This window comes from Lagopus muta, chromosome 1 (genome assembly GCF_023343835.1).
Source record: "Lagopus muta isolate bLagMut1 chromosome 1, bLagMut1 primary, whole genome shotgun sequence".
NCBI classification, from domain to species: domain Eukaryota; kingdom Metazoa; phylum Chordata; class Aves; order Galliformes; family Phasianidae; genus Lagopus; species Lagopus muta.
The window spans coordinates 168479713-168493889 of NC_064433.1; the positions used below are offsets into that span (position 1 = coordinate 168479713).

The following is a 14177-nucleotide window of genomic DNA, read 5'->3' on the forward strand; positions in this document are numbered from 1 at the left end:
CTGTAATTTGGAATATGCACACTATGATCTTAGACATAAGCTATTTTTCGTACCCGTTGTGTTGATGAGCAGAAGACTAATCTCACCAGTTGACTGGTCCAAGCTTTCAAAAAGTGGAGATCAAGTCAACAATAGAATCAAGTAAGTCTTAGTTCTGCTGAAATCTATCAGAAAAGCTCTTGCAACTTCCAACAACACAAGGATGTGATCCACCAGAACAGATTAATAGACTGAATTTCTTGGTTTTATTTTTGTCAGAGCCAAGCACACTAAGTCAAGATCAGGGACTTGTACAGCATGCCATACAAACTGCACTGCTTGTTGGCAGTGGCATCTTGCACATACATCCTACAGTCCATCAATTACTGTTTATACGTGGTTGTTCGGTAGGTTGTATTTTTTGAAGGGTACAGAAAAAAAAAAATAAGCCAAGACAAGTTTTGTTTGCTTAGAAAAACACCATATTTTTTTTTACTGTAAGCACTGGTAAGAAAACATAAAATAGTGAAACAGTAGACTTCCCCTAAAGGCCACGTAAAGGCATTTATGGCATGTCTGAGAAGTGTGAGTGCTGTGGAAGTCATCTCTGCACATCTCTCTGTATAAGGAGATTTTACAGTTTTAAAACATGAGTATTTTAGACCACGCTGTTGATGTTTTCTCATGACAGCTCAAATGTAATATTAAGAGGAAGAGAGAACAGGAAGACCTGCCTGGTGCTTCAGGGTCTTGTAAAAACAAACAACAAAAAAAATTAGGAGTGGGACTTGAATCCTTGTTTGAAACCACTCTGTATTTAAGTCAGTGAACGTTACCTCATATTGCTTGGTGCAGTAATTCCCGTTCTTTCATTTCTCAAATCAGAATATAAAACTCTGGGCTGCCTACTTCAGAGTCCCACAGTTCAGCAGTGCAGCACCACGGGGCCAGGTCCAGTGCACTTCAGCAGTTGGTTCCTATTGTCCCGACTCCAAATGGTGTTAAGGGTTGAATTCAACACTCAAAGTGATAAAGCTACTGCCAGCTTTGGTAAAGACATTGAAGTGAAAGATGAGTTGCTCAGCACCTTAAGTTCTTATTAAACTAGAGCAAAAAAGGAAGTTGAAACCAATTGATAACACAGAAATCCATTTACCTTAAAATTCAAGCTATTATAGATCTTCATACCCTTCTGTCATCAGGAAGTGTTACTTCCCACATTATTTTAAGGCCACTTTTCAACCTTTTTAACCTCATGGCTGCACTTCAAGCAACCAGGAAGCTGGTTGTAAGCTGATTTATGTAATGAACTCACTTCATCCAGCCATGCTGGAGTCACACCAACTGTAGACACAGTTCTGCTTCCAGTCACTCCATGGTAACTGCCAGCTTCGTTCACACTGACAGAAATTCTTCACTTGGTCAGAGGGAAGAAACTGCCAACTATCCAGGACTTTGAGGGATCATGCAAGATATCCACAGGAAAATCATGTACTAACTCAGATCACTAATTGCTCTGCCTTTGTGGGTTTCCTTAAGATGGAAAATTGCTAGTGACTTAAAGGAATTTATCCCAAACAGGGATAATCTGTAAACATAGTAATAAATCATAGAAGATGTCTTGTTTGGAGAAAGGGAAGAAAAAAGAGCTCCTATGGAGCAAATGAGAAAGTCTAAGAGAGCAGTGGGAATCACAGAACAAGTTCAGCTGTGAAAACATGCATCAAAAGAGTTTGATAGTTGAAAGAAAGTGAAAGTCTCTGAAAGATACTTTTCAGAGAGATATAGTCAGTGAAACACTGCAGCTTTTTTGGTCCAAGAAGATGCACGTGAATCCTAAGTATAAAGTGCTCCCACAATGACATGACTAGTTAGGATTCTGTGCATTCCAACCACAGAGCTCCTTATACAGTGTATATTTTCTCATGGGCATAGATTTTGGAGGTGCCAAAGGTGCCCAGCAGACAGTCCAAAAGACAGAAACTCTATTAGACTCTGAAAATTACTATTGTACATTATTTCACTAATTGCTACGTGCAAATGAGCACAATAGAGTCACAGATTCTTTCAGTGACTAGGAATAACTGGTGACCTGAAAAAATCCACTATCTATGCAACACAAAACTGAACTGTAATTGTTTTATGAGCCAAAGGAATAATTTCACTTAAAACCTTGAGGCTCTTGATGACATGACTCAGTCCCTGTTGTCACTGGTGAGGTGGAACATTCCGTGCTGTACTGAGAACACAACACTTCAGATGTACTGTTCTTCATCTCCTCCATTCATCAGCAGTGACCACTTGTCCCCTTCCTCCTCAAAAAACCCATTATGTCTCGGCAGCTTGTCTGAAGTCAAGGAAGAAAGAGACACTTGGCTAATTTGATCCCACGGAGCCGATCTGGATGAATCCCTCCTCCTGTCATCCATTCCAATATGAACACTGATTTGGGAAGGGGTAAGCGGCTTCATGCAGCCTTGAGCTTGAGCTTCATAACTTTCTGTGTCTGGCTTCTTATAGCTGAGAAAGAGAAAAAATAGTCTGTATCAAGAAGTCAGTGCAAGGAAGCATGGTCAGAATCACAATGCAATAATAGATTTCCTACATTAGTTCATTAGTACTGTGCACCACAAAAGACCCTCAGCTACAGTAGAAATATCTGAAGGTTTGGAATGTTTCTAGAGAATGCAAGAAGTCTGATCTTTTAAAATACGTTTGTTTGCAATGGTCTTAAAAATAGGCCCACTGCAGCTGCACCCAAAAATGCACTATGAAAAGCTCAAGTGTTACTGAACTAGATCTCCAACACAGCTGCCCATGTGGCATCCAGTCACTATTTTAGCTGCTAGCTAAAGAATGCTCAACAGTCTTACCCCAAGTATGTTAATGACAGTGACGTCCATCTCTTTTGCAGACAAGAATTAGACACCACCATGCTAAAGGACCTCAGGTATTTTTAGGTATATAAAACCCAAACTAATGTCTCACTTGAATCCAAGCAGCAGAGCTGCCTGTGGTTGCTCATTTACTCAGTGTAAGATAACTTGCCATTTCAGCTGCAGGGAAGACAGCACGACAGACACAGAAGAAGCTGCCATGGCAGCTGATCCCATCCAAGGCTGAAGCACAAGACCAGCAGGCATGAACACACCTAGCGAAAGAATACACAGACATCAGCCAGGGCAGCCTGTTCCAGTATGGATGTTTTTGTCCCTGCATACTATAGAACAGATCAACAGGACTTTTTAAGGCCTCTATAATCACAAATAGATCAACATGTATTTTCTTACTTATTGTTAAACATGTTAAATATGTCCCTTCAGTTGCACGGAATGGACTTTGCACAGATTCAACTACAAGACTGCAGTCACAGGGTAAGACTGTGTGACCCTCCCAGGTATTCTGCACATACAAAACAAAGCAAAAGCAACAGAAGTATAATCATAATATTATTAATAATAATAATAATACAAGCAAATGAGGGAGAAGTTACTAAAAAAAATAAAAAGAATAGGGGGCTGTTTGAAGTTAGTTTTAAGTAGGAATTTAGAGCATGAGAAGATATAGAAGTCTGATAGAAGCAGAGAAACCAAATAGTGTGAGACAAAATATGAAATTTGGGGTGAATAAAAGAGGGAGCACCCAGAAGTTGGATGATCTCTCTTATTATTGCTATGTTTGAATATACTAAAATGAATCCCAAAATACTGTTGAGTAAAGCAAAATAAAATCATGATTTCATTTTAAGATGTAAGTATTTGCTCCCAAGACCTTGAAATTTGGGGAACAAAGATTTCTTCTACCAGCATAAACATTTATATACATATATATTTTGTTCTTCTTCTGCCAAGTTTTAAATGCTCCAGGAAGCTCTCTTCAATTGCTTGAGCAGGAAATCCTGACAGAGGCAGCACAGAGCTCAACCACGCTGCTGCCTCCCACAAGCTGAGCTCTGACAACCACCTACCTGCTGCTATTGGTATTCCAAGCAGGTTATAAATTAAGGCAAGAATCAGATTTATTCGTATTCTCCGCACTGTTCTCTTCGATAAGTGAATACTGGCAACTACATCCAGCAAGTCATTCTGTAAGACAGAAGAGCACTGAAAGTATTCTGCATGCAGTCTATCGAATACTGAACTGAAAAGAGCTACAGAAAGTGATAGAAGGCAGTCAAAACTGCAGCACTCACTCGGATAAGAACAACATCTGCTGCTTCAATGGCAACATCGGTGCCCGTTCCAATTGCAATTCCAATGTCGGCCCTGGCTAGTGCAGGGGAATCATTGACTCCATCACCAACCATCGCAACCTTTCTCCTCCCATTTTGGAGTTCTTGGACCTTTGCAACTTTGTGAGAAGGAAGAACCTCAGCGAAGACTTTTTTGATCCCAACCTACGCACGAAGAAAGAAACACAGGGTTATTGGTGATATGCTGAAAGGAAAAGCCATCTGCTGCTCTGGGAGAAAGGCAAACAAAGGAAGATCACTCAAATAAATTGCAAGCAACATGGAAAGCTGAAGAGCAAACTGCCTTTGGCATAAGGGCGAATGGTTTTTATTTATTTATTTATATATTTTTTTTAATAGGACAAGGGGGAATGGTTTTAAACTGAGACAGGGGAGGTTTAGGTTAGATATTAGGAGGAAGTTTTTCACCCAGAGGGTGATGAAGCACTGGAACAGGTTGCCCAAGGAGGCTGTGGATGCCCCATCCCTGGAGGCATTCAAGGCCAGGCTGGATGTGGCTCTGGGCAGCCTGGTCTGCTGGTTGGTGACCCTGGACATAGCAGGGGGTTGAAACTGGATGAGCATTGTGGTCCTTTTCAACCCAGGCCATTCTATGATAAGAAAGTGACTGATTACAGACTCCCCCATCATCACTGCAGAGGCTGGAACAGCATGCACTGCCCTTGTCATCATGCCTTACAAGGCTTCTGGAGCTCTGTTGCCCTGGCAAATAAAGGTTTGATGGCTAAAATAGACAGTTTTGAAATAAACATGCTGCTTGACAGATATGCACCAATAAAAGTTTCAAAGAAATGTGCACAGGAGTAGTAAATGATTAGGCACTTATGCTAGGGAAAACAGAAATGCCAACATAAATGTGCAAGTCCCAGGGAAACTATGGAGAGAATGCAGAGGGCTGAATAAATTCCTTCACCCACCTACTTCTCAACTTGAAGTTGCTACCAAATGTCTTTAGTGCTACAACTGAAAAATAGGGGTGGGTATACTAAAAAGCACTGGGATAAACACCGTAGGTCTGTCTGCCTCACCAGGTAGAGCACAGGAGGTAGAAGCTCTCTTTTTACTTCACACAAAGTAGAATATTAAACTTTTTAGACTGATTTACCATTTTGCAACTGGAAAGGAAGTGACAAAAAAAAAAAAAAAATCAATGATGAAAATCTAGGTTAGCAACGAATAATGTTGTTTGAAAAGTTCATCTGAGGGAATGGAACTATAAACCAAAGTTTATATATGAAAAAGTTCCTGTCTTAACAAAGAAAGGTGGGCTGGGAAGGGACTTAAAAAAACCTGTAGGTGAAAGAGTGGATTAAAATAGAAGAATTAAATCACATTGAGAAACAAAACAGGCCTCACAACGTAGGGGAAGACATGATGCTGGCTGAGTTTGCTCTTTGTATACATGACGAAAGCAACACAGAGGCACACAGTAGATTAAGAGTACACCAGTGCAAAGTGCAAGAGGGAAATGGACATGGAGAAGGTATAAATGTTACAAGGTAGAGTCAGTATTTGGCTTTGCTTTTGGAAGGTTGCTTATAGTTTGTGATCAAGGAAATGTCATGCACTCTACTTCTTTTAGATTGCTATGCTTCTTAACAATAAGAATCATTTTTATTACTATGTTATCTTAAATTTAATGGCAAATCCCCACTTCCTGTACTAGGAACCAGACTAGACATTAAAGGCACATCCCTTCTTCATTAAGGAAACATAAGTACCCTTCAGCAAATGGAACTAGAAGGCTTCAGCTCAGCAATGAAGTAATTGCTGCATGAAACTCAACACACCTCAAGAGGTACTGAATGTTTGTCTTCAGTGGGATCTTAATGCAGTCACTGGCCTTTACTATGCCATAGGACTTAGAATCATAGAATCACCAAAGTTGGAAAACACCTAGAAGATCATCCAGTTCAACTGTCCACCAATCACCAGTAGTTCTCACTAAAATGTTCACCTGAGTTCAGTCTGGTTCAAGAAAAGTTAGTCTTTCTTTAACATATACTTGGAAACCCTGAGTGCCTAGTCCTAATTCACTGAAATAAGCAGAATTTCAGAAAGCCATCACACATTTTGTAAAATGCAAGAAGGTACCTGAGTAGCAATGGCTTTTGCAGTTTTCCTGTTGTCACCCGTTATCAGCACCACATCTATTCCCATGTTCTTCAGTGTGTGCACAGCAAGGGCTGCCTCCTGCTTGACAGTGTCTGCAATTGCGATCATTCCACACAAGACACCTTCACAAAGAAAAGTGCTCTGTTAAAAAGAGCTGTGGGCAGCAAAGTGGTAGCAAGAGAACAGGACTCTTTCTGTCGCAGTATGGAAAAGTAACTCTTTCTGGGTAATACTGGCTTTCACAAGCCTGAACCACTGACTTAAATTTTCTTATCTATGGTCCCTTTCTTATACACACTCACACACACGCTTTTCTAATTTACCTCTTTCAGATCTAAGAACAAAACTCCTCTGATGCTTAGGAACCAGGCAGAAGGGAAGCATGATAGCTTTTAAACATGCCTGACTGATAGTCATTTTTGCCCATACAAAAAAAAACTATGGGCTACGGGAAGTTTTTGTAATCGTCAGATGTTGAAACCATTCCTCCAGCATTTAGAATATTTGCTTTTATATCCTCTAAATCTTTCAGGGTTGGATTAATTACTTTTGGACAGGAAAGCTGTACCCAACACTTATTATCTGGAAGGTGTATCCATACTAATTACAACAATCTAAAGTTATTGCATGTTATATTTAAAAAGCAATGATTTAAGAAGGTTTTCATCATCTGTTACTCTGGTCACCATCATCAGTAATGCTAGGAACACTGAGTATACATCAGAGCCCTGATTTCCATGTTAAGAGCACTTGATTTTTCTGGACATTAATGGAGCCCTGGTTGAGACATGCAGATGCCTCTGAAAATTTCTCTGTGGGCACAAGAAAATTATTTTTTCACTAATTAAATCAGAGGCCCCATATCAAGATCACAGACCAATGGAAACTTATCACCATTACAGCAGTTTCTCTTATTAACGCTTTGCGTAGGTTCCCTTTCTGTGTAGTACAATATAGAAACCCTCTGGCAAAACTCATTTAGTCTAATCTACTGTCTCTTTTATACTTGAATGATCTAATGACTTGTCACATTTACTAAGGAAATATTTTGATATCAGAGATGCAGCAGGTCAGCCTGTAATCCTTAAGCAACACAAAGACAGGGCAGGACACATTTGTGCAGTTGTACATGCTGCACATCACACTTTTTGGAAGCAGGAGGTTTGGAAAATAACATTTAAATTAAAAACTACTCAGCAAGGTCTTATAAACTCTATTCTGAGAAGAAATACCTTTTAAGAACACCTGATACTTTGGCATTTTTACAAACAGTTCTGTATTAAATAATATGTAATTTCTTGATACTAATCCACCGATTGTTTTAGTTTGTTTTTATCCTTACAATGGTACAATCAACTGATGCTTATTAAGTCACAGTAGTTACCATCTATAGCCACTAATATGGCTGTCTGTCCTTTAGTTTCATGGTCTGTCATGGCATCATTGACATCGTTTGCAATATGCAAGCCATTCCGTCGCATCCACTCACGATTTCCAATCAATACTGAGTATGTGTGGGAAGATGATGAACCTTTGTTTGTGGACAAAAAATAAGGGGAGACTTAAAAATAGTAGACACGTCAGAGATGTTTGAAATGACAGTTTCAGGCTGCATTAGCTATACAAATATATTCACAGAGCTTTTCTTATTTCTTGTGTGTGTCTTTGATTAGCAAAGGTCACATCCAAAACACTTTATATTGAGGCTCATTTCAAGTGCTACTGCCATGACCAAACACGTATGTGCAGCTGCTAACTGATGACAGCCTCATAAAACTTTTCTCCTTCAAGACTCACTGTTTACACACAGAGTTGCGTCATAAACTTATTGGAAGTATTTGCACAGATTTGCCTTTGTGAGTTTGCATTGTTTTTCACAAAAAGTGCAGCATGCTGCATTGTTCACACAAATAATTACTTCTTTCAAATACAAAGTCTCTTCTAAGAAAAGTAGTTTTGTTCTAGCAAACAATGAAACAGCACACAGACACTTCATTATGAATTCAATGCAACTTCAAAAAGCCCTCTGAGGCAGGTGAGAAAATACTACATTAACACCGCTCACAAATGGCACAGTTCTGATGATTAAAGTTCTTATTTTAATTCTTCTAAAAGCTTCCTCAAAAAGGTCAAGAGATACAATCTGCTGAAAAGAACTGATGAGCTTCTTAAGGAGGACTTTAAATGCGCATTCATTCCCCCATACGACACAAAAGAGCAAGTGCCTTCACTGAGCGCGAAACAAAAATAAATGCACTGGCTAAATCAAAAGCATCAGGCACTGAAACTCGGTTTGCAGATATAACCTGCTTCACTGCTGAATAAATTTTTTTAATTAAGTACCTTGAGAGATATTTGAATAGAAGACAAAAGGTCCAAAGTAATACGGAACTAAAATGTAGGACAAAAAAATGGAGCAATAAGATAGCATACGTTGAATGTAACTTCTCTATGGAGGAAGATAATGTTAATTGGCAAACTGTGCTCTCTGCTGGGCCACTCTTCTGTCCAAAAGGGACCTTGCTGGGTATTGCTCGTGTATTGTACCGACTTTTGGAGTATCAATCACTGTATCATCTAATCCTTAATTAGGTTTCTGAATTCCAAAGCAATTGAAGGTAGGGAAAAGGAGATTTTCAATTTCTATAAAGACATCTTTTTGTCCCTCGTGTTCTTTGCCTCTCTCTCTCTCATAAGACTTCATTTCTGCTATGCCTAGTCTGGTAGAATTGCTTTACTATGCTCAGCACTGTAGATTCATGAGCCCTTGGACTACAACTAGCAGTGACTTTGGGGGCAGACATACCATTCGATTCAGAGAGTGTGATCAGTGTGCCATCTCCCAGAAGAGCACTGCTGTCCCCACTCTTGTTAGCGTCCAACTTATCAACACCCTCATCAGCCACACCCACGACAGCCTCAACACCACCTACTTTGCAGCTGATGCCACAACCTGGGACTGCCTGGAAGTTGGTGCAGTATCCCAGGCTCTGAGTGCCAAGCTCCTGCAGAGATAACCAGAGTTCATCATCAGTTTGTGCTGACAATACGTGGTACAAACGTTAGATAACTGCCATCAAAAAGAGATTGTGTTCCTCCTCTTTACAATGACTCATAGACTGGAAAGCAGCATGGAGCATCGTAGTGGAGAAATAAAAATAAAGATGTCGTAGATGTGCTGGGGATAATACTTCTGAAGTGAACAGCAATAGAGTACATCCCAGTTTCAGCCCTAGCACAAGCAAACCAAAAAGGGTGACATTTCCTGGCGGTTCAGAGATGAAGGAGGTACAGTGGTGGCTTACAACTTCAGCCAAGACTGGGAAATAAGAAGTAATACTACAAAAATCAGCCACAGAGCTCTGGAAAGATTCAGCTTTTAATTAGCCACACAGACAAGTGACTGCGTGAGCTCAGTTTTTATATATAACTACAGTCATACAAATTGCAAAAAGAATGGGAAAAAAAAACCCACATTCTTTGATAAACAATTTATTGTGAGATATTTCTAGAAATCAGAACTATATGTACCTTTCAGAGAACTCTATAGACAGTAATAATTGATGCATACAGTAACTACAGAAATTTCTGGGGAACTAAGACAAATTTGAAAAACAGGAAATGTGAAATATAAGAGGGGCCACTGAATCATTACCCACACTTACTTTTTCCTTCTAAATTTACATGTTAACTTCTAAACTTCATCACTGAAAGATCTATCATTAATAAGTTTAAGATTCATCATCTAATGGCAAGTAGCTCAGTGACCTGCCTTAGTAGAAAGAAGTTATTTAAACCAGGCTTCTTATGTTGTTTCTAATTATGCTTTCATTCTTCCTGAAACATTTAATGAACACAAACAATATATAAAGGTTTTCCAAGGATTTGCAGGATTTGTGCAGGCATGAGTAATCAACTTGTGAAATTCACAAATATCACAGTTTAATATTCATATTTGTTCCATAGCTTTTTGACTAATCTATTCAGATAAGCAACTGACTAATAGCAGTGACTACCACAATCAGGTAATGTGTGAAATGTCACCATACACTTCTGCTTCACGATGCTTTTTTAAGCTTACATGTTCCTCCTGCATATATTCTACAATCCTTCCTTTGTCACTGTCTGGCAAAACTTAGTAATATCTTGCCTGAGGACTCCGTAGCGTGGCCACAAAAGCAAAGTTTAGATTATGCCTCCCAGGTATTGTGCAGGTTAAGATAACATCATCTACCAGCTTCTCAGCCAGTTACTTTTCAGACAGGCATCTCCTTCTGGAATCTGCTGATTTCACACAGCATATATACATCTGAAGTGAAACAGTAAGTCTAAGTACCTCTTTGCAGTATTTAGTGACCGCCACTCCTAAAGGATGCTCACTGCTGGCTTCTGCAGTGCCAACCACTGCCAGTACCTTCTTCAGAGAGAGCACAGCTGTGTCTCCCAGCAGAAGAACCCTCATGACTTTAGGAACTCCACAAGTAATGGTCCCCGTCTTATCAAACATCACAGTCTTGATCTGCAAGAAATAAACCAGAGTTACTGCCTAAGATATGTGACCGTAGGGATCTTGCATGCTTTGAGCACATAAATACAGGCAAGACATCAATAAATAGTTGACAGTAACCAAAACAAGCTGAATAAACCTACAAAACCCAGGAAATCCTGAACCATAGACCGTCTGTGCAGTAGATCTCCTTATGCTTTCTTATTCATTCCTTGTACAGCTGAAGCTGCAGTATCATGCTGTACCCATACAAGGATTTCAACATCACAGCACTTGCTTTATGTGAATGTGCACACGTTTGAATGAATGAGAATTACTGTCAGTCTGGTTAATTTATTCTCATTATCCTTTTCACCTCTCTTTAGTCTGCTTATATACAACTCAGTCTTTCACAGCATGGTGTAAACTCATCTTCTTTTTACTGACTGTGGGCATGCCAAGTCCTTCTTTCTCCATTTCCTCTTATCATCTGTTTGAAGGGCTTTTTCAGCCACCTATCTATCTTCCCCTCCCTAGACTAAAACAACTTCCAACCACACCGTTTTTCTCCTACATTTTAAGCCACTGATCACGAACAACATGTATTTCACATCAGCCCTCAAAGAAGAAAAATGTTGGCTTTCTGGAAAGAAACTAAGAGAGCATGAATGCTGGAGACCTCACAAGGTCATGCAGAACATCAGCAGCCTCAAAGGCAACAGACTGCTGAAACTGCTGCCTCTCAACACTTTGCTGCCTACTTTGGATTGTGGAGAAACAAGGTCAAAGTCATCTTCCTTGCCACCACGAACAGTTGCCAACGGGAAATAAAATCTGCAGCCTTTCTTTTTATCAGAGAGATTTCCTGAGACACTATATTTGATGTGGCGACAGCTGGGAAAGCTACAAAGGTACAGAATGAACAATTAACCTTGTGTGCCATTTCCAGAGGTTTTCCGCCTTTGATGAGAATACCATTCTGCGCAGCAACTCCTGTGCCCACCATCACAGCTGTTGGGGTAGCCAAGCCTAAAGAACAGGGGCATGCAATGCTCAGCACAGTGATTGAGGTTTGAAATGCAAACCTCAGTATTAGTTCAGCTTTTGAAAGGTGCTTGTTCTGATTCTGTAAAAAGAGGGAGGAGAGGAGGCAAAAAAAGAAAAAAAAGATTTGCTAATAGAAGATAACATACGCACGATCAATCATAGCCATCTCAAAAAACACATTTACCAGGAAACCTCAACTATAGGAACATAATTTATAATTGCTACTGTAATAGTACAAAAAGATGAACGTTATGAATTGTTTATGGCAGTGTCTTGTGGCTTTCTTGCTACTCAAGCACATATGCTTCAGGAATTCCTGTTGGCCACCTATTTAAGAAATATAGCCTACCTAAACTGTAAATAAAACATTATAAATAATAAATACACTACAAGACGTTGTATTTTGGCCGAGGCAATCCCTAGCATTTTTATAGACTGGGGGAAGATTTCCTTGAAAGCAGCCCTGCAGAGAAGGACTTGGGGTCCTGGAGGACAAGAAGCTGGACATGAGCCAGCAGTGTGTGCTTGCAGCCTGCAAGGCCAACTGTGTTCTGGGCTGCATTAACAAAGGGGTGGCCAGCAGGGAGAGGGAGGTGATTGTCCCCCTCTACTCGGCTCTCGTGAGGCCCCATCTGCAGCACTGCGTCCAGGCCTGGGGCCCCCAGTACAGGAAGGACGTGGAGTTCTTGGAGTGGGTCCAGAGGAGGGCACTGAGATGATCAGAGGGCTGGAGCACCTCTCCTGTGAGGAAAGGCTGAGGGAACTGGGCTTGTTTAGCTCAGAGAGGAGAAGGCTCCAGAGAGACCTCATTGTGGCCTTCCGGTACTTGAAGGGAGCATGTAAACAGGAGGGGGAATGGATGTTTACATAAGTGGACAGTGATAGGACAAGGGGGGAATGATTTTAAACTGAGACAGGGGAGGTTTAGGTTAGATATTAGGTGGAAGTTTTTCCACACAGAGGATGGTGATGCACTGGAACAGGTTGCCCAAGGAGGCTGTGGATGCCCCATCCCTGGAGGCATTCAAGGCCAGGCTGGATGTGGCTCTGGGCAGCCTGGTCTAATGGTTGGCAACCCTGCCAATGGCAGTGGGGTTGAGACTAGATGATCATTGTGGTCCTTTTCAACCCAGGCCATTCTATGATAAAACGCATTTAAACACAGCCTAACAGCACGGGGAGGCTGCAGTAACTGCCTTATGTTCAGGGCAGATCAGAGACACCAACTAAAGGGGCGAATTCTGCCTTCAGAGTACAAACACTGTCCCCATCATCACGGCAAGAGGCTTTTTAGGAGACTGAACATGCAGAGTCCCACTCCACAGAGACCTGAACTCAGTAACTTCAGGAAAGCAGCAAGTAAGCATTCCTGAATCTCCTCTTATTTCATGAACTACAACAGATTTTGTACAACATCCAAGTGCGCTCATCACCCATGGGGGATACATCAGAATTATCCTCACACTGGTGGGTGTCACAGAATGGCTCTGCTCTCAGATGATGTAAATTGCCAGCACTGGTTTCCTGATCTAATGAGGAATAACTCTATTTCCAGGTGCACAGATACCCACAGTTGCTAAGCACAGCAAATACACATCCTAAAGATAAGAAAAACTCATTTTTCTTCTGGAGTCAAACCCACTATCTGCCAAGGAACAGGGAGTTAAAAAAATTCCAAGCATGATAGGAATGGTTCAGCTCCTTGCAGTGCAGCTACAAGTCATGCTTAATCCAGAAGGAATGCTTATCATTTCAGTTCATAAGAACCCTATGCAGCAAGGAGGGCTAATGCACAAGTATATTTACACCCACAAATATATTTTAATTAATGTAATCATCGCCTTTGTGTAGAAAATACCACATTGTAACCTGGTAAACACCTTTGTACAACGTCAAGCCCTACAAACAGAAAGTATTTTAATTTCAGTGGGAGATAGCTTAACAAGGAAATCCAACCCTTAATCAAATTACTTACAGGAAAATATTTCTGAATAATATCAAAATTTATAAAACCAATTGTGATCCATACTATCAAAGTCACTGTAGAAATTATGATGATAAATGGAACAAAATATCCACTAAACTTATCTGCCAGTTGCTGGATTGGTGCCTATAAAAAAGAAAAACAGATGTTTGCATGTTTACGATCAAAACACTGAATATGCAGAATTAATGAAACTAACAGTCCATTATTTTCTGAAGTCTGGAAAAACACAGATCACGGGTTACATAAATGTGTAAAAATACAGAATCTTTTCTTATTTAATCAAAATTGATGAATAAGGTTTCCTTTTCTCT

General features: G+C 40.3%; 1 protein-coding gene across 7 annotated transcripts in view; it reads right to left on the minus strand.

Moving 5' to 3' along the window:
* Positions 1 to 228: 228 nt before the first annotated feature.
* The window catches only part of ATP7B (ATPase copper transporting beta), a 41233-nt gene continuing 27284 nt past the window's right edge, over positions 229 to 14177 (minus strand). For 6 of the 7 annotated variants that reach the window (XM_048959636.1, XM_048959609.1, XM_048959627.1 and 3 more), the window contains 10 exons: positions 13855 to 13989; positions 11764 to 11958; positions 10683 to 10865; positions 9153 to 9351; positions 7731 to 7877; positions 6326 to 6468; positions 4172 to 4375; positions 3947 to 4064; positions 3028 to 3130; positions 229 to 2499 (listed from right to left, as the gene is read on the minus strand). In XM_048959636.1, coding sequence (XP_048815593.1) covers positions 2235 to 2499; positions 3028 to 3130; positions 3947 to 4064; positions 4172 to 4375; positions 6326 to 6468; positions 7731 to 7877; positions 9153 to 9351; positions 10683 to 10865; positions 11764 to 11958; positions 13855 to 13989 — 1692 coding nt within the window. In that variant the 3' untranslated portion in view covers positions 229 to 2234. The remainder of the gene's footprint in view (positions 2500 to 3027; positions 3131 to 3946; positions 4065 to 4171; positions 4376 to 6325; positions 6469 to 7730; positions 7878 to 9152; positions 9352 to 10682; positions 10866 to 11763; positions 11959 to 13854; positions 13990 to 14177) is intronic. The other variant, XM_048959601.1, reaches the window with a different exon arrangement.